Source organism: Cariama cristata, unplaced genomic scaffold (genome assembly GCF_000690535.1).
Source record: "Cariama cristata isolate BGI_N322 unplaced genomic scaffold, ASM69053v1 scaffold11724, whole genome shotgun sequence".
In the NCBI taxonomy this organism is placed as follows: domain Eukaryota; kingdom Metazoa; phylum Chordata; class Aves; order Cariamiformes; family Cariamidae; genus Cariama; species Cariama cristata.
The window spans coordinates 21,596-43,293 of NW_009614693.1; the positions used below are offsets into that span (position 1 = coordinate 21,596).

At 38.7% G+C, this 21,698-nt stretch overlaps 1 protein-coding gene across 1 annotated transcript in view; it reads right to left on the reverse strand.

The window, feature by feature from the left end:
* CFTR (cystic fibrosis transmembrane conductance regulator (ATP-binding cassette sub-family C, member 7)) overlaps window positions 1–21,698 on the reverse strand; it is a gene marked incomplete at both ends in the record, with an annotated part of 61,682 nt that overhangs the window by 19,915 nt on the left and 20,069 nt on the right. The window contains 6 exons of the mRNA XM_009699521.1: window positions 121–158; window positions 3,168–3,296; window positions 4,429–5,161; window positions 6,032–6,118; window positions 8,772–8,866; window positions 20,285–20,476. Coding sequence (XP_009697823.1) covers window positions 121–158; window positions 3,168–3,296; window positions 4,429–5,161; window positions 6,032–6,118; window positions 8,772–8,866; window positions 20,285–20,476 — 1,274 coding nt within the window. The remainder of the gene's footprint in view (window positions 1–120; window positions 159–3,167; window positions 3,297–4,428; window positions 5,162–6,031; window positions 6,119–8,771; window positions 8,867–20,284; window positions 20,477–21,698) is intronic.

Sequence of the window (21,698 nt, forward strand, 5' to 3'; positions counted from 1 at the left end):
CATTTTATTGAATGTAAGTTAGTGTCTATCCATCTAGAATTCTGTAAGAATCTATTATTTATAGCAAAAATCAATATAAAGGAGACCTCAATATCTCCATGCATGATCACCACTACTTACTTTTTAAGAAACCATAACCCAATAAGAGAAGCAGCTACCTGTGACCAAAGAAAACAGAGTCAATTATTTTTCTTGTCACATTACATACTTTTTCTAACTTATCTTCTTTCACTGACTTTATAATTGGTTTTAGAGAGAGCATTATAAATGGATGGAAATCAAACTTCCCTGAAGCAAAAACCTTGTCATATCTGCTCCTCTTTCCACAGAAACCATTTAGTGCATCCCACCAGGAAAGCTACATTTAGACTTGTATTACAATCAGGCTCTCAAGTGCCTAAATACTCTTTTATTGTTTTTTTACCATACTATTAACAAAGGCTTGCTAATGCATTCCTAATGACAAGGAACATTCACTGTATGCTTTAACATATCTTAAGTTTTAAAGATTAGTATTTCTTGATGGCCCTAAAAGAGTAAGTCTCTCAATATCTTCAAAGGCAGCTATTCAAATATGAATGTCAAACCTTTAACACTGTTATTTTTGCATTGTTGTTCTTGGTAGCTGATAGCTACATTTGATATACCTGTTTGCCTGATATTGCTTGGCTGCTAGTTTGACGTAACTCTCCACATAATCTATTTTCATATTTTTTAAATGTGGAATTAAATCCTTATTATTGTGAGACGCTTCAGTGCTCAACAGAAGCTTAGTCTCTAACACATTTTCTTGCCTGTCCACTGAGACACTGGAGATCTTCATCTAGTCCATCACATTTCAGTCTGCTCTATTTTTGCCTATGATCTTCTTTCTAAGGGTTGAAACATAGTTTCTATGATCCTCTTCCCTTATATTTTTCTGACACTGGTACAGGAATGTATTGCGATAATATCTCAGCACATAATTACAGTCTTCTCCTTGGGAACCATTAGCTTTTGCAGGTCTTACAGTAAATAACTCAAGATTGACTATGATGCCCTGAATTTAAGCATTTGTAAGGATCAGGCTTCTTTCAGAATAATATATCTACATCTCCCAACAGAATACTGTTCTCGTCTTGACTCCTCACAACAGAGTTTCTTCAGCTGTGAAGATGAAGGTAGACAATATTGGGACAGAATAACTTCACAAAGCCTTTCTATATGTTTCCATTCATAACTGGTCTTCTTCCAGTTCAGCAACCCTAGTCTCTGGGTGTTACACCTAGGAAACACAGTTTGAGCCACTTGAGTAAGCTACACACACAACCCCATGCAAAGCTAGGAAGGATGCACAACCGATGCCCAATTTCTGGAGATCTGTGTGGACTCACCTTGGAACCTACACTACAAAGCAATACATTCTAAATCTAAAATAGTCTCTCTAGCATTTCCACGATAGTCCCACCCAACTCTAAAGGGTGTCAAAACTCCACTTTCAATTTACTTGTCACTACTCTCTCAGTTCAGCCCTTGGGTGTTCATCACTGGCCTCTCTTCATTGTTGAAGGTTAGAAGGGTACAAACTGTTAGCTCAGTACAGTATATGTATGTGTACAGGCCACATAACCACTTGGCACGGTATTTCATCTTACGCACACAGGTTTGCTAAATGTTATATAGTCTGTGCTATGACTGAGTAACTTCCAGCCCATTAATTTATCAATAGGCTTTTACTTAAGCAGTAGTCACACTGCAAAGTTTAACTTAGATGGATACATTCTTTGTCAAAAGATTTGTTTTTCAACTAGAAGTTGAGGTTTTTGAATTATTTAAAAAGGTTTTAGTCTAATGTAGAAGCAAAAATTTGTAATCAAGATTAGAAATGTACACTGAATATTCGGGGATAAATCTGACTTACCTCAAAGTTAAAATTTCCTTTTCCCCTACAACTCACATTTACCTTTATTGTTGTAGGTTTACACAGCCATTTTCCACTACCATGAAAATAAAACTTACATGATAAGAACAGCTACGCATCTATGTCTGTAGGCATCTAAATACTGTCTTGCTTCTGGAGGTGGTTTAAAAATTTGGGATCTCAAACTAGATCTAAGGTCCAGGCTTTATTCCTGGTCTAAGCTCCAGACTTTATTCCTGGTCCCAAAGAACTAATTTAAATCACCTCCAACATAACATTAGTATAAATTCAGGATACCATCAATCATATCCTTCTCCAGGTTTGATGACACTAGAAGTGTGAATGCCCCCCCAGAACTGCTAAAAACCTTTCACTGACACAATCAGCCAGAAACTAGTCCTATGTTCCGAACAGATTCTCCTCTTCTTTCAGTTCATGTTGAAAAATGCCAAGAGAAATTGGTACCATATTTTATAAGTTGACATATGAATGCAGTCTCATTAATCTCCCAGTCTTGGAGATGTGTTCCTTCCCTCAGAAAAACACTTGATTTAGGATATTAATTGTAAAAGAAGACACTATGAGATTCTGTATATATGTGAAAAATCTTTCCTAAATTGGGAGACAAGACAAAAAGCAGGCAATTTCTGTTATAAGAAAATTAGTCAGACTTGCATGATCAGGCAGATGGTTCTTTAGCACTTTTTCTGACAGCATTTTCCACTGTACTCAGAAAAAGTCTTCTCCGCACGCTGCAGGCACATCCCCATCCATCTTTAAATGGCATTCAGCTCTCTGCCTCACTCACCACTCTTTCACCAGGAGCAAAGCTACTAACTCATTTTTGAAAGCAATTCTCCAGAATTTATGTATGTGCTTACGAAAAAAATTCTAGTGATCATTGCTGTTAACCCCCAAGGCTCTGCAAAGGTATCTTTTAATGGAAAATGGAAGATTATTCACCTGTGAACAAGAGACCTGCATAGGGCAACGATTCTTATTTATGGTACCATGCAGCAGAAAATAACCGAGAGAATTTGAGAAGGTGGATCTTCTGCTGCTGTGCACTGATCACTATCTTTGGTGAGAAATGCTCATCTAAACAGTAGAAAAGTCATTGCAATATCATTTAACAGCAGTTGCCAATAAGTGATACATACATGAGCTAACGTCTTGCTGCTTTATCCATTTATCCTTTTTTCACAAAGAACACAGTTTGAACAAACATCATTTGTAGTAACATGACATCAAGTGCAGATTTTCTTACCTCAAATAAGAAGACAGTCACACACAAAATTAGAACAAAAATCAAGTTTCTGTGGATGGTAACGTATCTGAAATAGGTATTCCATGTGGTAACAGTACCCATGCTTTCAGCATCATCAGCAAAGCATTCCTGTCAAAGAATTGATAAGACCATAGTAAGAATGACAATAATATCTATATATGGGAATTTCTGACACATGAATGCTGTCATTCTTTCTGCTAACTCACTCAAAATAATTAACTACAGCATTCAAATTGCCTAATAATGGCTGGAGAGGAAGGTACCGACTGGTTGAGTCATCTTTGATATAACAATACAGTTTAGAGATTATTTGGAAGTTTCAGATACCACTGAAAGAAACAACCAAGATTTGTCCAGCACTCCTAGAAGCCCAGAAATGTTGTATCAATAGCTATTTTCTTTCAATGGAGATTATTACTGAGTTGTTAGAATAAATTTGGAAATACTCTGAGGTGGTTTTTTTCTGCTGAGATCAGCAAAGCAAAAGAAAAAATGGGCAGTGCTTCAGCAAATTATGAGTTTAAATATTTCTTGTAGATTTTTTTCCACCTAAGAAACTACTTCAGAAAATTTTCCTATCCTGTGAAAATTAGCTGTCAGTTTTGAAAATGTAAGTAATTCATCATGACCAGTTGATAGTTATTAGAAAAAAGGAATTTTCGTCTAGCTCTTGGTGTAAAACTCAACCTTAATTGCATAATTTCCAGCACATCCATAAAACCTGAGTAAAATCCAGCTTACTCCTCTGTTCATTATCTGTATCAGAACATAAGAGCTAAGCAGTCTGACAAATTTGTCAAATTTGATCAAATTCCAATTTAAAAAACTGTGCTAGTACTCCAAATGTATTTTATTTTTACCATAAGCCTTAGTGTTTCAAATGTTAATTTTACATTAATGTTTTAAAACAACGTTTTTCCATGTTATGGTTTCAAATTTCCTTTCAGCATAAGTAATCGTAAAGGTAGATTAAGTGCAGGAGATTAAAATTCTGCATTGAAATTCTCTACAGATAGCATTCAAAAACCATAAAAAAATCAGGCAAAACAATTTTTTGAGGATTTCAATGACTTCAAGATGATATTTGAGCTGAAAAAAATTCACAAATATTCAAAAAAGATATTCCACAGACAAGTACTGCATTAGGAATGACATAGCCAAGTAGAAAAATATATAAGGAGTATATTGCACTAAACTATCACCATATCAAAACCCAAGATGAATGTAAATCAACACACACCTTCAAATCCTCCTCATTGATTTCATCAGTTATGTCCAAGAGACTGTCTCGAGACAAGCGCCTGGTGTAGATATCTATCTCAGAAGCCAGGCTTGTTTGAGGCACCATAGACATTTTCCGAAACGTTGTACTTCCCGCTTTGGAAAAGTTTGGTCCATAGTTCACAGAGGTGCCCGTCATCAGGTTTAACACCGATTGCCTCCTCCGACCTTGCAGCATATGGTCAGTGTTTAGCATGTTACTCCGAGGCAGACCTACATCTCCCTGTTCCAAGTCAGGTACCAGCGAGAGCCTCCTTTCTGGTGGGTCGTTGTGGCCATCTTCTATCCCATTGACCTGCAGCCCGTTCTTCTGCACTACTGAGAACTTCCTACTTGCATTAAGGGGGTTAATAATTATGGAGTTCTTCCTTTTCTCATTAAAATCTGATGTTTGTTTAAAAGATTGCTTCTTTATTTCATTTCGTGACCCCATGCCTTCTCCTTCAATGGAAAATCGGCGGAGAGTCTCGGTCAGAATTGAATTTCTTCTCTCTGCACTGAATTGATCAAAAGAATCAAATCCCATCAGCTCTGAGCTGAAGTCTGGCCGTTGACCCTGAAGTTCAGAAAATGTTCCATAGAAATAGCAGCTCCCTTCATGTAAAATTAATATTTTGTCAGCAATCTTTAAATGTTCCAGTTTTGAAGTAACCAGGATCCTAGTTTTATTCGCCATCAACTTGCACACACAGCTATAAAAGATGAAAGTGTTAAAAATTAGATTTTTTTCTTCATGATTAAATGTTGCTTTTATCCCTTTCACTTTCAATCTGTTTGCTTTTACCTGCCCCGTGCCTAGTATGAGCAGTCTTGGGTGCTCCCTCAAACTACAAAGGAGGTGGTCAGGCTGAGATGTGTAAAGAGTGAGTACTTTATCTCAGGAACAAAAAAAAACGGGGAAAATCATTTTCAGGAAAAAGCACAGTTCAACACAAAAATGAAATATTTCTTTTCATCTTAGGGTTACTTAGATCTTTTGCTATCAAATGTAAAAGTATTAGCTCAATTTCAAAACTTCAAACCTACGGTGATTGAAAAGCTGATGGATAGCAGTGTGTGTCCTTACTGTTTTGAGCTACACCACCAGGACAAGCCAAAAGTCTCTGTCTTTGGCCAACCTGCTGCCAATCTCCTGGTCAGTGGGCATTTTCAGGTGACCAGTTTTTCAGTGATTAGAAAAACAAGACAAAATATAGCTTTTTGTAAAAATTTGTACTTACAAAGCAGGTAAATGTTTTAAAATGAAAGCCTTTCTGGTACACAGACACACCAGATACAAAGCCGTGCACCCTGGGAGTAACACATTGTAGCAGGCTCAATACATTGAGATGGAAGAGGGAGCAGTAACGCTCACACATGGTCCAGGCTTGTTCCCAGCAAAGTACGCTGTCCTACTGCTAACACAAAATACTCAGTCACGAGAATTCCTAAAAATAAACATCCCCAAAGGTATAAGTTTGATCACTTCAGTATTTTTGTACTGTTATTAAATTCCTGCTCTTGGTTTTACTTTGTGCTGCTTGGTGGGATTCCTAAATACAATCCATCAAAACATACGGTACCTTTCAAATATCTCTTTTTCTGTAAAAATGTCTAAATGTCCAAAAGGAGAATCCAGAAGATACAAATCAGCATCTTTGTACACTGCTCTGAACAGAGAAAACGGAAATGACATTAACTTTCACAAGTCTTATAAATCTACATAAATACAACTAAAAAAGAATGCCTTTACAGTTTCGTCTCCAAAACTTGTAATTGATAGACTTTTCTACAGCATCAATGTGGAGTTGGAGTTCAATGTTATATGTGCTTATGAGACACCTTTCAATAAAGCCTTTCCTTGCTGCAGACCACATGACAAACTAACTCCGTTTCCATTAATTTCTGTGCAACCAAAGGAAGTTAGACAGCTGCCTTTTACACAGGTTACTCTAAAGACCTGTTTATGGCCTGACTCTGACAGGCCCCATCAGTGTACAATGACCATTTCAATGGGAATTTAGTACTTACTATAACGTCTACTGGTGCCTGAGGGAATATTACTTGTATGTAAATAAGTGTGTGAAAAAACTGAGGTCTCAGCCCTTAGTTTTAAAAGTACTTTGAAATAACTGGTGAGTGTATTAGTGAGCCACAATCTTGTAAACATTATCTGAAATGGGACTGTACAATATTTCGAGTTCAAAACATGAAAAACTATGTGTAGTATTAGGACCTTAAGCCGTATGTGCCTAGACATGCCTCACTGGGACCTAAACCTGTGGTTAAGAGGGTTTTCATTTTAAATCAATTTCAATAGAAATTCAAAAAGGTTCGTTGCCTTCCTCTGTGAGTATGAACATCATGATGTGATATGAATCAGGGTATAATTAGTAAAGAAAATTTGGACAGCTGCATTTCAGTACTTTTTAAAGTACTCTGAAAATGAGTTTTAAAATCATTATGTTAAACAATGTGAAAATATTTAAACACCAGGAGAAAAAGTCCTCAATAACAGTACATTATGTTAATAAACCAAGCAGCTTTATTGCAAAATCCTCTGTCACGATGGATTTCACTGACCATACGTTATGATGTAGTGGCTGCACAACAACAAAAAGTTCTTATTGTTCTTGGTGCTTTCATCAGCAAAATGTTTGCAGGTTTTTTCCTGGAATAATGGTAGCACTCAAATTATTGCTCTAATTTGTATGTTGGACTTGGTAGCTATACACGACTGGCTTTAGGGTACTGGGCCAGCGAGCTAGCTCAAACCCAGGGCATGCACTGTGCTTTTTTTTCTCTTGGTCCTTTCTTTCCCCTGGTTGTAGCTGCAGGCACTGACAGTGCTCTGTAAGGAAGATGGACTCAGGCAATGTCCATCTGCTTCTCGTGACCTCTGGCTGATGGCACTTCCAGCAGGGATTCTCATTTCACGTGGCTTTGCACAGAGTACACCAAACACACGTATGCAGCCAGTCCAAGCAAATAACATCCAGCTTATCGCCAGTGCAGACGGGTACAACCTGGGGTTGTAATCCTAAATTTTATCCTCTAGCTTTCTCAGAGCTTCATCTGCAACCCACACCTCAACGCCTGCACATCTTGCAGCATGCTGAGCTTAGACTGGAGCCCAAACAAAATGTAAAGCAGATACAACCACTGCCTTTGGGACATTTAATCGTTTTAAAAATAATAATTATATAGCTGACAATAAATACATCAGTTCTGTGACCCTCCGGTAAAGAAGCTGTGACCATCTGAAAAGCAACAGACATGATATTTCATAGAACCTGGGAAATACTTCTTGTAAATGTCGCATTTTAAACGAAAATCTAAGTGAGTTTTGTTGGCTGGCGTCCTTTTGCTCTGAAAGCTTTGTTTGTACCTCCTCTCTTATTTTACAGCATAAACCAGAACAATCCATATGCCTCTTCCCTCTCACAAATCCGCCAGAAAGATCCACGCTGAAAGCCTCTCTCTTTTAATGAACCCATCTTTTAGCCTCACACAGACATGCCAGTCTTTCATGGGATGCCAGTGTGGATCACCATAATGTGATTTTACTTCTACCCAGCATTTCTGAGCATGGGAACCAGCACAATTTGCACTTGGCACAGAAATAAATGGGGCCATTTACACCTCAGAGCTGTCATTACTGGATTTCTGATGACAGCTAAGCGATTCTGCTGAAACACATACGTAATTTGTAAGACAAATACCTATGTTATTGCTCTGTAGACCTTCAAAATTACTAACATTGGAAGGTCAGACAGACAAGGCCAAACCATTATTCATAGGCACGGACTAGCCATTGCTTTCCACTTTTTACAACAGAAAAAGACCAAAACCATTAGCAACACCTTTTGAAACATGGCATTTTTTTTCATTTTTGTTACCTGCAGAGAGGGAGTATGTCATTAATCAATATATAAACTGCTTTGTAGAAGTGTCATAGCAGGGAAAGATCCTGGAATATTTCTTATTTGTATCTTTGTATGGGTTTCTTCGGTACTTAGAAAGCTACACTTAAAGGTCTGAATCTCCAAACGGCATCTTATGTCAAGGAGGGAAAGATTCATCTTCAGCTAAGCCATAGCATGCGTCTGACATCAAACTTTTAAAATTCAATAAATAAATACGCAGGTATATCAGAAACACAATTGCATAGCATAACTCAGGTTTCTGATAGTAAAATGAAGTTCCTGATATACCTGGAGGATATTTATTTAGTAGGACTTGGTCTACGTGTATTTAAGTGCTTAGTCATAACACTTTCCCTATACATGAGAGACTACACTACTTAGAGAGCAAAATACTCACCTCGCTAGTGAGATTCGTGCTCGCTGGCCTCCGCTCAGAATGATTCCACCTTCACCCAGCACTGTATAATCTTTGTCTGGGAACTTGGAAATGTCCTGTTAACAATTTTTTTTTAAAAAATCAGATATGTATTTTCCATATACAAGAAACTCAAGCTACACACCTGATAGAAGCATAGCGTACAGCACTGTACAGACAGGTTACACAGAATTCGTTAAAAAAAAGTCCCACAGGTTTATTTCCTTCATTTGTTTATGTAATCAGAAATAGTGATAAAAGAAAACATATCATTCTGTCACAGACAGCAATCACAAGCTGCAAGATGGCAAGAACAGTATTTGTCTTAATTGCTAGATCTCCATAAAAGCAAGGAAGATACCTTCACACAATATCAATCCAAGATGTTAACCATCGAGTTTTCTGTCAAATAACAATGACAAATCCACTTGCCACTGAAGTTAGGGAGAGCAAGAAGCAAACTCTGGATCTGAGCTCTTCAAAATCCAGAGACACTTATACTTCAGGTGGGTTCATTAAAAAAGGCTCGCACACAATTCCTAGCCGGGAATGCCAGGAATGCTCAAGGTTTGCAAAAGGTTTGGGAGCCAAGTTCCACTGCTTGGGCTGTAAGTTACTTACGACTCATGACTAACCTAAAAATGAATCTTTAGCCAGTGATAAAACCAGAAAACACCATTTCACTCTCATGTGAGACAGAGAAAGGAGAAAAGGACATCCAAAAAGAGGTGGCCAGAAATTTTCTTGAGAGGACTATTTAGCACTGAAACTGAGGATGCACGCAAACCACAGTAATTCATGGAAGTGGCAACATGGAGAATGGCTTGTGTGCCTGAAGGTTGTCTAGTTTTTCTACTTTTACAGTTGCTCTAACAAGAAATGTTAATTCTGCCTTCAAGCCATACCTGCCCTACATCCTTAAGCCAATATAGTGATTACCACTATCAATGGACTTTTCCCAGAAACACAGGCTGGATGAGCTCCCTTTGCCCCAGGGCACCGAGGTTTCCAGCGGGTACGACTCCAGGGCAGTTTGCCATGTGCCGAGCTGGAAGCCCCGAGTCTCCCAGAAGCTCCCAGTGCCTGCAGTCCCCCCTCGGCAGCACCCGACTGTCGCTCTCGCTGCCCGTGCTCGCCCTCCCACTCCCAAGGCGGGGATTCCCCGCAGCCAAGGGAGCTGACCGAGGCATCTGATACCAGACAAAATCAGTTCCAAGTGTTCTCACGCTTTACGAAGATTTTCCTTTTGGTGCATCTTCTGGGGGGAAAAAAGTGGCATGTAAAATCCCTCAGGAAGTGAGCTTCTGGGAGCAGGCCTGAGGCAGCGTTCTGGAAGAGGAAAACTGGTTTGGGGGTCTCTTCCCCCCAGTCAGACAAGGGGCGCGTCAGAGCTCAGTTGGCTGTATCCACTCTGCGACATCCACAGAAATCCTGTGGCTTCTGGGAAAAAGACTGGAAGACACATGAAGCACTGCCAGAGCAATACAACCTGGGATTCTAAGTTGAGTTACTCTCTAGAAGTTCACATTTCTTACAAAGTCAGATATAAACCAATTTTGATCACCCCTGCTGTGATTTTGATGCTTTATCACTCTCTGTCGGGCAGCCTTTGGGCATTCCAAGCCTCTGAGGTTTTGTAGAATAAATAAATAAATAAATAAAAATCCTCCCAGAGAAATGTTTCCTTCTTCCTCCCTGTAAATTGCCCTGACCTCAGGAACAGAGCGAACAATGCTGTTCAGCCCTGGATCAGTGACAGATGAAAGATCCAGCCACTCCAGGACCACAAATTGACTGCCTGGTCTCTCGGGAAATGGGAGATTCTCCCAACTTTTTAATTTGATAATAGCGTTTACTTCCTGATTTAGAGGATTCTGACCTTAAAATCAAGATGCTTTTATATATGGAAAATCTATTGCAGGTGATTTTTAAATTCTTCTCATGTTAACTAGTTACTTCCCTCCTGTAAAAGGAGAGCCACACTAGCAAATCCCTGGTACTAACATAAGAGCTCAGCTGTTTGCAGAAAGAGGGATGAGAAAAACAGTGCTAGCAACATTTTTAAAGGAAGATTTTCTGAACATGACAAAATCATCTTCCTATAGGTCATGAATGTGAAATTCTGGCATTTATTTGAGATGACCTGCTCAGATCACTTGCGGTTTCACTACACATGTGGGAGTCACGTTATTCACCCATAACTCTGACATTTAGCCGATAGCTTCACCTGAACATTGGGATTTGCGTGGTTAAGTATCTAGATATCTAAGCTGATTTCAAGTGTCTCCCATTTCTACCAGTACTGCTACCTGTAATGGTGTTGGTGCCATCGTTGTTTCCTGATTCTACTTCTTCTTCTAAAAAAGCCCAGAAGAAGAACAAGGCCCACTGTGCCTTCCCCTGCAAACAGGGTAAAATCCTGGCCCTACTGAAATTAATTCCAGGGCTCCCATTGTTTAAAGGGTGGTGGGATTTCGTCAGATATATTTCTTTGCAGGTGTGTCAACATGGAATTTTAATCAGACTTTTAATGAGTTCCCCTTCTGCTCTCTTCTACCCTTCACCTCAGGATAATATATGCCATGGAACAGACAAAGAACTTTTCAGGCTGTAATTATAATAATTAAAAAATGTTTAGTAATTTCTTTCAAAGGCGTAAACAGAGTGATGAAGTCCAATAGACACACAATGCTATTTTGTTGGAACATGCGTTACCTATTGTAAAAAAGTACATAGGGCTGGTCCAAATACATCCTTGCTGTCATTTTATGCAGGAAGTGAAATCAAGCCAGGGACAAGCCTAATTTAATGATGCTGAACGGCACAAAACTCAGCATATTAATGAAGTAGCTACTTGATTTTCTTTAACATATCTATTTCTAAATGTTTAAATTGAGAAACCTATGGGTAACTGTTCAGAGAAGAAACCCTCCACAGTTCCCACAAACATTAATAACTTTCGTGAGCGCTTTAATATCAGGAGCTAACAAATCTCAAGTTGCACACCCAAGGAGAAGGCACCCCTTTTAATATCTGTTTGCGTTTTTAACAGTGTAAATGTCATATTCATCTACCTGAGCAGTAAAGAGATGACACTTACAATACCTTTGGGTTTGGTATGGAAGAATACAGCCAAGAAAGTTTAAGATAATATCTCTTTTCAGGGTGAATAGGAAATACGGTCTTGTTATAAAAAAAGGAAACCTCAGAATGGACTTCACTCTCCAAGTCTTTTCCATAGAGGTTGTTTGCTTTCAAAATAATCTGAGAAAACACTAAGACGATAAAGTATGACAGAAAATAGTTTGTAAGAACCATGCTTTTCAGCAAATAGTTGCTTTATATAACCAAGGCTACTCAAACTACTCAAGCAGTTCTAATGACAGAACATGTATTTTACTTATGGGGCCTCTCTTTCTTCCTTAAATATGTCCTTAATGATGTGGCTTTCGATCTTCCCTCTTCTGCCTTTCCTCCAAAAACTTAAAACAGTCGTGAAACTGATGGAACACAGCAGCGGTCTTGACTCTCTCCATTTCATCTTCACTAACCCTCTCTTCTACTTCACTTCCATTTTTTCTCCAACCCCAGTTGCTTCATCATCTCTAGCCCCTTCCTTTTCTTCATTGCCATTAACACTCCCCACGTGTATTTTCACAGTCCCCAGAAAATCCCTCCATTCACATTGCAACCTCCTTCTCACCTACCAAAGTACTCCCTTTTTCATCTTCTGCTTTCTCTCTGTTTTAGAGAATACACTTTGAATTCTCTTTCTGTAGTATGGACTATTTGCAATAACTTAGAAGAAAAATGCTGAAGCCTTTATTGTATAAAATGCCAAGTAAAGCTGAATACAAGTTAAGCAGAAGCAGCACCAAGGGTTTCAAGCAGGAGCTGCAATACTGTTTCCACCCTATTTGATACTTTTTCTTTTTAAGAGGAAACTTTACTGTTAGCTGCTTTCTTACTAACATGGTTATTGCTGTACTTTCAAGCAATCGTATTCCATTCTAATATACTAACAAGGTAGAAATGGAACTGAAACAAACCTCCAGCTTTGAATCCAGTGATTACTAAAAATCTTTAGATAATGAACTTGAAATGTCATTTTGCAGAAAGCAAAACTTTCAATTTGTCCTGATTTTCAGAAAAGAAATGATCTTGGAAGTAAGACAGATATGAACTAAACTGCAAAATTTGAAGTTTCAAAGTTTTAAAGTCAAGTCTTGTGTTTCAGACTCTTATCTACTAGTGAACATTTCTGTTAATTTTTAAAAGGTGATGAATTTTCAGTAATTTTTTATATCTTGGCTTTTGAGTAACCAGCTTGAACATAGTCAAGTCCTCATTTTCCTGGGCCAGAAGCCAAAAAACCAGATCCCTCTAAAGTACTCAAATCAGAAATTACTTTTTAATTTTTTATTTTATTTAGGTAACTCTCCTCAGCTGAACCATTTATGAAGGATTCATGATCCAAAAGCATAAGCTTTGTTTTCGCAAGAGTTTGTGACCTTGAGCAGTGTGTCAGGCTCACCCAAAACTCACACGAATGCTGACAAAACTTGCTTTCTCTATGGTGAAACATTCTCGTGGAACAGATTTTTGAAACATGAAGTAGTTGGTATGCTACGTGTGGGTAGGTTAACCGAAGGGTAAGGGAATTAAATACAATTCCAGAAGTGACACAGAAGATAGGACAACATCCAAGGTAATCAGTCCAGAGCTCTGCACCTAAAACAGGGAAAGGGGTGGGGAGAGTTGTCTTGACTGAAACAGGTTTTTAACTAAACGACAACAACACAGAACATTGCAGAGGAGCTTTGTTAAACATATTTACTTGATTGCTGATGAACTTTTTGAAGTCAGTGCATTTGGGAGTTTGAGTCTATTTTTTTCTATCATCGAGATGCTCCTCTGCTCTTAAGAAACTGTGCTAACCTATTCACTTCCAGTTCCTCACTGGGAGTAGGAACTCACCGTGTCAGCAGCTTCACAGCTGACCTGCCCATGATTTTGGGCCACAGACAAGAATTTCAGCTAGAGGAGTCTGCTCATACCAGTGGATCATACCAGTACAAGGTGGAAAAAATACAAAGGTAGCCAGCTTTTGGGTCCACGTGTCCAAAATGCAACGGTTGCAGTGATACATTATGCGGACTTTCTGCCTGAAAGAAGCATTTATGCTATTTTAGCTGTTTACATCAGGATGAGATGAACTTCACCTTGACTTGCCTCTTGCTCTCCCCAGCTATGAAGACAGGCTAAGCAACTTGCGCTCGCACACAGTTTACACTGTAGACATGTACCTGATTAGGTAACCAAGCTACCTCTCAATATCCTCTTGTAGAGAATTACCTACTACAAAGCACTCAGTTCCAGACTGGAACCCTTGTTGTCCCTCTCTTCCACGCACTTTGTAATCTGCCAATATCCCTTGTGAAAAACAGGCACAAAATCAGGGCACAAAGTATTTCACTTACTGACATCATAACCTCTCAACTCCTACTCATTTAGTTATCTGCCAACCCCCCGCCCCCAACCCACCAACCAAACCCAAACAAACCTAAAAGCAGCACAGATAAAAGGGGCTGGAGCAGTACAGTGGGATGCAAGGATATGTGTTTCTGTTTCAGGGCATCCTTGACATTGCAGTGAACTCGTCACCCAGGGATGGATGCCATCCTTTGCAAGGAGACGTCAAACAGGCAGGAACACACACCAGGGCTTGGCATACTGACTGTCTCTTTCTCTAGTTATTCTCTCTATAACTTAAGTTCTTAGATGGGAATTAATCTCCTGCACTCCCTGTAAAACCAGCTCAAAAAACCCACAGGATCTGGACACAAATGTCTTGAGTATTATTATGAGATTTGATTTTGCATGGAAACACTTCCTCTATTTGCATGCCATGTTAAACATTACATTCATGAGCAACTGGTGGCTCTCAAATCAGAGTATGTGTTTACTTTAAGAGTAGTAATCTCTTAAAGGTAGTTTGCCATTATGTGTTTATGGCCTCTCAGGTAACTGTTGAAGGATCAAATGAACTAACTAGGTGGAAAAATATCTATCTTACATTGCAAAAAGGTAAAAATGGAAGTCATTTGGTTTCAAAACTTACGAATTACTGCACCCCTTCAAATGGGATATGAGGCTTGTTTATATTTTAACAAGAATAACTACAACAGACCTGCTTCTGCAGTCTGGACTGGAGGAACGCATTCTCTTAGGATGATTTTGTTCAATGTTAACAGCATTTAGACACAAAGATTCCTGTTTCAACTGTTCAAGGTTTTACCTTTTTAACTTAGCAGGTGCTAAAACCAAACAAAAATCCCACACCCTGTGTATAGTAGGCTATTAATACTGATTTTTCAACCTAAAAATCTGCAAATCAAGCCACTCTCCTTCCCCATTTTTCATTACATTAGTAATACGGATTTCGTAAACTCAATTGGCTACTCCTACAAATTCCCATTTATATTCATGTTATCCCTGCCATGACATTAATACAACCCTTCAATCTCCAGGGAAGTTACACTTGAGGAATTACTTCAAATTTAGCAGCTAGTTTCCATACATATACAAACTGATCCAGTTCACATCTCCCAGTGGCTTTTGCTATTGAGCAATGAGAATAAAAATCAATAAACTATGCAGGATAGTTTCTCAGTGTTAAATTTATTCATACTTGGTCCTTAATTTGAAGTGCTAGGCAAAAGTTTACCTTCTCTTGCTAATTGATTTTTATCATGAATATGATGAAAAGTACTTGATAAAAAGGGTAAAATACCTTGTTTAAAAAAAAAAAAGGTAGCATAAGCCAAGGCTGCACCAACTCATCTTATCTTATTTTTTGAGTACTTTTAAGCTTGCCTATGGGGACTGTCTTTAGGAAATGAGTTCAGAATCCGTACCAATTAAATCGTGGCTTCTCTCTATCACAGCATGCCAATATAAGATTTTAAAGGTAACAGATTTGTGATAATACCTGCACACTCAAAATTAAACCCATTCAAATAATTTATTTCAAAAACGCTTTTGAATAAAGGGCAAAGGGTAAGGACTACTGATCTGTGCTGGAACAGTTTGATGTAGAAGTTGAAAGCCTTCACTTCCATGTTGGCAAACCGGGATCTTCATTTTAGAAGATGTGTTAAATTAGGTACTCACCCTGCTTGCTTGCTAAAATATTCGCTATCTCTTAAGGAAAGGAAAAAAAGAGGAAGGTGGCAGTGGAGAAGGAACAAGCAGCCCTTCTCCTGTGCCTTTTGGTAAAACTTGTTTTACTGCGATGTTTCACAGAATGTATCATGTAATTTAAATGTATTGGCATTCCCTTGAGTTCAGCACCACACAAGAATAAGGGCAATGTCCACACACCACTTCTATCTCACTGCAGCCATATTTAGTTTGTGCTGGGCTTTCAGAAATAATTTTTGCCAGTAAGGCTGTTTCTATAGGATATCAAGAGCGCTAAGGTAGCTCTTAGTTACAGTCCCTTTATCTCAACTCCAAAGCAGTCTTTCTTTTGTTCTATCAGCTTCCACTGCTCTCCTTTGCCTATTTCCAAATTCCAGTAATTAGAATGACATTGTAAAACATGATTTTACCACCCCTGATGCCCTACTTACCCTCAAAGGAAAAATATAATCAAGAAATGTAATTATAATCAAGTTCTGAATCATTTTATACATATAAAGCAGGATACACTACCATAAAAATACACATATAAACAGTACAAACAGAAGTTTATAAAGTACCTTGGGCGTCCTTTTACTGATGCACAAAGAAATGCACTTGAGAAGCTTTCTCATGCTTTTTCAGTGTTATATATCTACACAGTGACATCCTGAAATTATGACAAGCAGTGACACTGACAAACTTCCCTCACTGACCCTTCGACACACAACTGTCTTTCATTGTGGATCCTTTCAACAACTCAGTTCTTATACGCTGGTACAGGGTTGTACTGTGCCATCCCTTGCCCTTGGTATCCCCACGTGCCAGAGAAGGCTACAGAGCAGAGTGGTGAGGACCAAGGACCATGAATGAAACCTGTGACACTATACTGCTGCCACAAGTGTGACATCGAGGGGGACTACACTCAAAGGAGCACCATTAAAACACAAGCATAGATTCACAAAACAGTATCTACTGTCTGACATTATTTGCTGCATCTGACCGTCCATCACTCACGCACGTATGTGATGGGCGTTGGGTGAGACAACGGTTATGCCACGCATGAGAAAGAAGGATAGTGGAGAGATGTGTACACACTAATTGAGCCTGCAAACCCAGGCACAGGTTGACAGCCCAACGGAGTGTATGCTACCCACACACGCTTTGTCAAACTATCCTGGCAGAGCATTTATGAGGGATGTAGTTCTCCAATATAGCACAGTCATTTTCTTTTTAATCTTCATCTTCTGTTTCACAGTATGACAACATGAACAGGTGTACTGGCACAACTGGAGGGTAGGTGAATTGCAGCAAGGCAACAAGAATAAGAAGCTGAAGGCAGAAATCTCTTGAGTATGCAAGTCAACTCTTTGGACTAAAAAATGTCCCATTTTAGTGTTCTAAATTCCTACAAACTTACGTGAACTCATAAAAGAAATAAAAGAAAATCCTTTTGTTGCTTATAGTTTCTTGCTTTCCAGTAATGTTAACTGTGAAGATTCAAAATTCATTAGAGAAAAAACTACCTTTTTAACCTTCCTTTTGAAAGTTCCATTCACAAATAGAACAAGATGTAAAGCTGCAAGAGTATCTTTTAGAAAAACATCAAAAATCCTTCTTCCATCCAAGAAAAACCTACCAAAGCCCACCCATTTTTTAGGTAATGGTTAATATAACCAGATTTGCCAGTCTTTAGGACTTTACAGAATAAAAATCTAACACAACACTTCCTAATGCCTAAATAAAGATCTGATTTCCTACACAGTGAAAATTTTATTCTTGGACACCTAAAAATATGGAAAGCTCTGTCAAATATTTACTTGCACTTTCCACCTTTCATAATTACTTTGAGATAAATTTACCTCAAGTACTTAGCAACTCTAAAGAGGCTGTAAGTGATAATTCCTTAGCAAATCAACTATGCACTAATCCAAAAAGCCAGGCAGAAAAATGTAGCGCTGACTTTTCTGAAAATTCTCATGCACCCCAGATGATTTAAATTACACTTGCTTAATATCATTGGCATATCTCCACAGACCAAGAACAAAGTGCAGAGCACCCTGTATGAAGTCACCCAGCTTCAGCGTCCTGTTGGGCTGACAGACAAGAACAGGCCATTCACAGTGTGACAGGAAGCCCCAAAGCTATGTAGATGGTATGACATGACCCCCATAGAGTAACCTGTAGTATTTAATTGGCGCTAATGAAGACAAAAGACATCAAATTTAGGAATTGGACTAGATCTTCATTATGCTTCCTCTACAGGGTGACTGTGGAGATGGCAAACAAAGGGGGCATTTCACAGGCATGTTACTTTTTACAGTAGTAACACATCTCTTTGCCCACTGGGGCAAAGAAGATGGCTTTGTATTCCCGAAAAATTCTTTGTGAGTATGGAGTTTGGAAGTAAATCTCACTTAGTCACTGTTAAGAGCTGTATGTTAACTAACTTTCAGTGTACATGCAGTAAGGAAATAAACTCTCTTTTATCCCAATCCTTGGTTCACCTTGAAAAGCCCAAATAAGAACTAGACGCAGCAGCTGGCCTACATTCAGGTGGACTATACAACTACCTAGGAAAGTAGCAGAAAAAGGGACAAAGTGAACTCCCTGAGGCAAAAACTCTCTGGTATCTCTCCTTTCTGAAGAATGAGAACACACACAACCCCAGTCCAACAAAGCACTAACCCTTGTCATAATAAACCCCTAAAAGTTCACACTGGGGAATAAACAGAGAATTAATATATGAAATCCGTCCTTCAATCCACCATACCAAGTCCTGTTCAGTAACCAGGACGTGAAAACTAACGAGACTACAAAACATACTAACAGCAATAAGGTAATGCTTTTGGCTTCCTTCCAGATCGTTCTGCCTTCTCTTCAGGCCAGCCCGATTTATTCAGCTTCAGTCCAGAAGAAAATATCCTTCTAAGTATCAAACTTGATCTCAAATAATGAGCCCTGCTAGGAGGTGAAGCATATTATTCCACACAGCCCTGCACCAACACAGATCAAAGCTGGCTTGACTGAGCCCTTTTGGAGAACAAACCAGCCGCAGCCTACCGAGACACTAAGCCATTCCACCAACACGGGAACACCGAGCCGTCCCACCAACACCGAGACACTGAGCCATCATTAACCACTTTCTGCTCTAGGAAGGGCCTGGGCTGGGAAGCCTCTTTGGGCAAGGAGAGTTTTGAACTGGCAAAGCCAGTTGTGTCTTGGAGCTTTGGCATTAACTACAACTTTTACGACCAGGGTTAAGGACTACTCTCTTCAGAAAGCCTGACACAGAAGTTGCTAATTCTCCTGTCTTCAGAAGCTTTCAAAGAAGATTTCCAGCAAACCACAATCCAAACACAAGCTGAAATGGCCATAAACATATAAGAAAAGATTACTTTATCGCTTAACTATACCCTGCTCTGAATTAAAGCGTAGTAACCTCATCTTCTTTTTAAACAGACTGGCTATTGTTTTCTTGCTTGACTGACGCTAAAGGAAAATATGTTTCACTGTGTGGCCTAAAGACAGATCCTATTCAGCACAGTTAAATATTTATTGTTTTCATTTACATGTTACAGACAAGATGCCTGATCTTAAGGCACAGCAATAAGGGCGGAAAGGTCTAAAATGCTGGCTCCTTTTGTATCTTGCAATGTAAAAAGATATCTTTTCCTACACTACCTTCTCGCAACATCAAACACAGGCAAGGACATTTCTACGTCATTGTACTAATCGTGGACTACATGTCACATCAATATTGATCCTGCAATAATTTCCGGTGTGATAATTTTCAATGTGCACACAGAAAAACCCAACTTCAGTCAAGATTTTCCTCTAAATAATTCAGGTTTCTGGCACAGAGTTCTAATTATCCCTGAAGCTGTTTTTGAAGCGTAAAAGAAAGGAGGAAAACAGATTAATTTCCAAGATTGTAAGGAAAAGGTTCTTTATGGGGAAGAAATGTGAAAAAAAATTTTGTAGGAACAATACTTTTTACATCATTTCGTTAACATTAATTTGTTTACCCAGGTTTTTAACTAGCAAGACAGACTGAGAAGGCAGACACCTTATAATATCTGAGCCAGCTTATTTAGCTCCTGTTGTGCAAACTACCAGAACTGGCACCATCAGTGTATCTCCCAAGGAGCTGGCAATAGGCTGACCTGCAATTCCACAAAATTAGGATGCCAGGCTGAACTCCTTAAATCTCAGAAATGTCTCGCTTTCTTAAAGCTCCACTCCCCTGACTTTTTCTTTGGGGTTTTTCACTTGGGTGGGGTCACAGGTCTTAAGAGTCCTAGATGACTGACCTCTTCTAGTTGGCAGGCTTTGATCACACTCTTGTAGCGGTATTCATCATAGGATACACCAAAAATTATGTTTTCTTTTATTGTTCCAGGCATGATCCAGGAGACTTGAGGTGAAAAGGATATCCTTCCACTGTGTTTAATTTTACCCTGCGAAGGCTCCAATTCTCCCATTATCAACATCAGAAGAGAAGTCTGAAAAATCATTAACATTTGGTTAACATATCAGGTCTCTACAACCCTAAGAAATGCTAAACAAAGTGAGAATCACCCTGCTAAGTCACTGAAATGGTCTATTTGTCTCGTAAAGTGTCCCTATAAGTACTGATATAGCGCAAGCTGCAATTAGTGGAGATTTTCATGATACGTATGGTTCTGAAAAGCCTCTGAAAAGAGAGAAACTTCATTCAGTGAATGATAAAAAGTCTGCGAGATATCTTGCAAAAAAGGCATGTTTCTGCAAAAGCATGTATTTTTAATTAAACTTCCAGTAATTTTACAAGGTTAAAATGTGAGCAACTGTGAGACATACACAGACATAAGGTATTAGCATTTATGAAGAATGTTGTTTAAGATTATCAGTGACTATTTTGTTTGTTCTTTGTACAATACAATTCATGTTTACAATTTTGCTAGTGCTTATAAGCCTTTTATCTGTATTGCCTTGAAAAATGCAATTTCTTTGTGTATGTGTATACAATTACTCACAAACTGCTCAGTGTGATCTGAATTTTCCTCTGTAACTGTTAACTCATTTACGTGAATACATGACCTAAGTATATTTACTATTTCCCTTCATAAAAGAATTGATTGCAATTTCAGTACTGACATGTTATAATTTCAAAGTTAATCAGTAGCTTGTAGTAACCTTGTCACACATCACTGGCTACCAGATCAAAGAATGGAATTGAGAAATATAAGGAAAAATATGTTACAGAGCCATTCCAATGGTGTTCTTATCACTAATAAACAGTCAACAAAGCTGGGACATAACAGCCAAAGATCTAAAAATCTAAGTCACAGTTTCATGCTGTCAAGCCCAGAGATCCCTCGACAAGTTCTACAATATGCGGAGGGAGTCTCACGAGATTCTTTCCATTATACCAGAATCTGACTTTTCCAAAATACTATGTAGTTTCTGATCTTGCACAGGACAGTTGCTTAGTATATTTTGCACACTGGACATTAAACTACTGTATCTTGTGCCATATAACATAAACGGAAAAAAACAACCAACAAGCCCAACCCTATCCAATATTGAAGCAGTATTAAACAGCTGATGTCAGGCTTCATACCTGTTACAGATAAAATAAGTGTGCAGTCTGTTTCACAGGCCTGACAATTCCTGAAATATACAGTAACAGCCTCAAGCAACATGAAGGAAACCTTAAATTAAGAGGGTGTAAGGGAAAGAGAA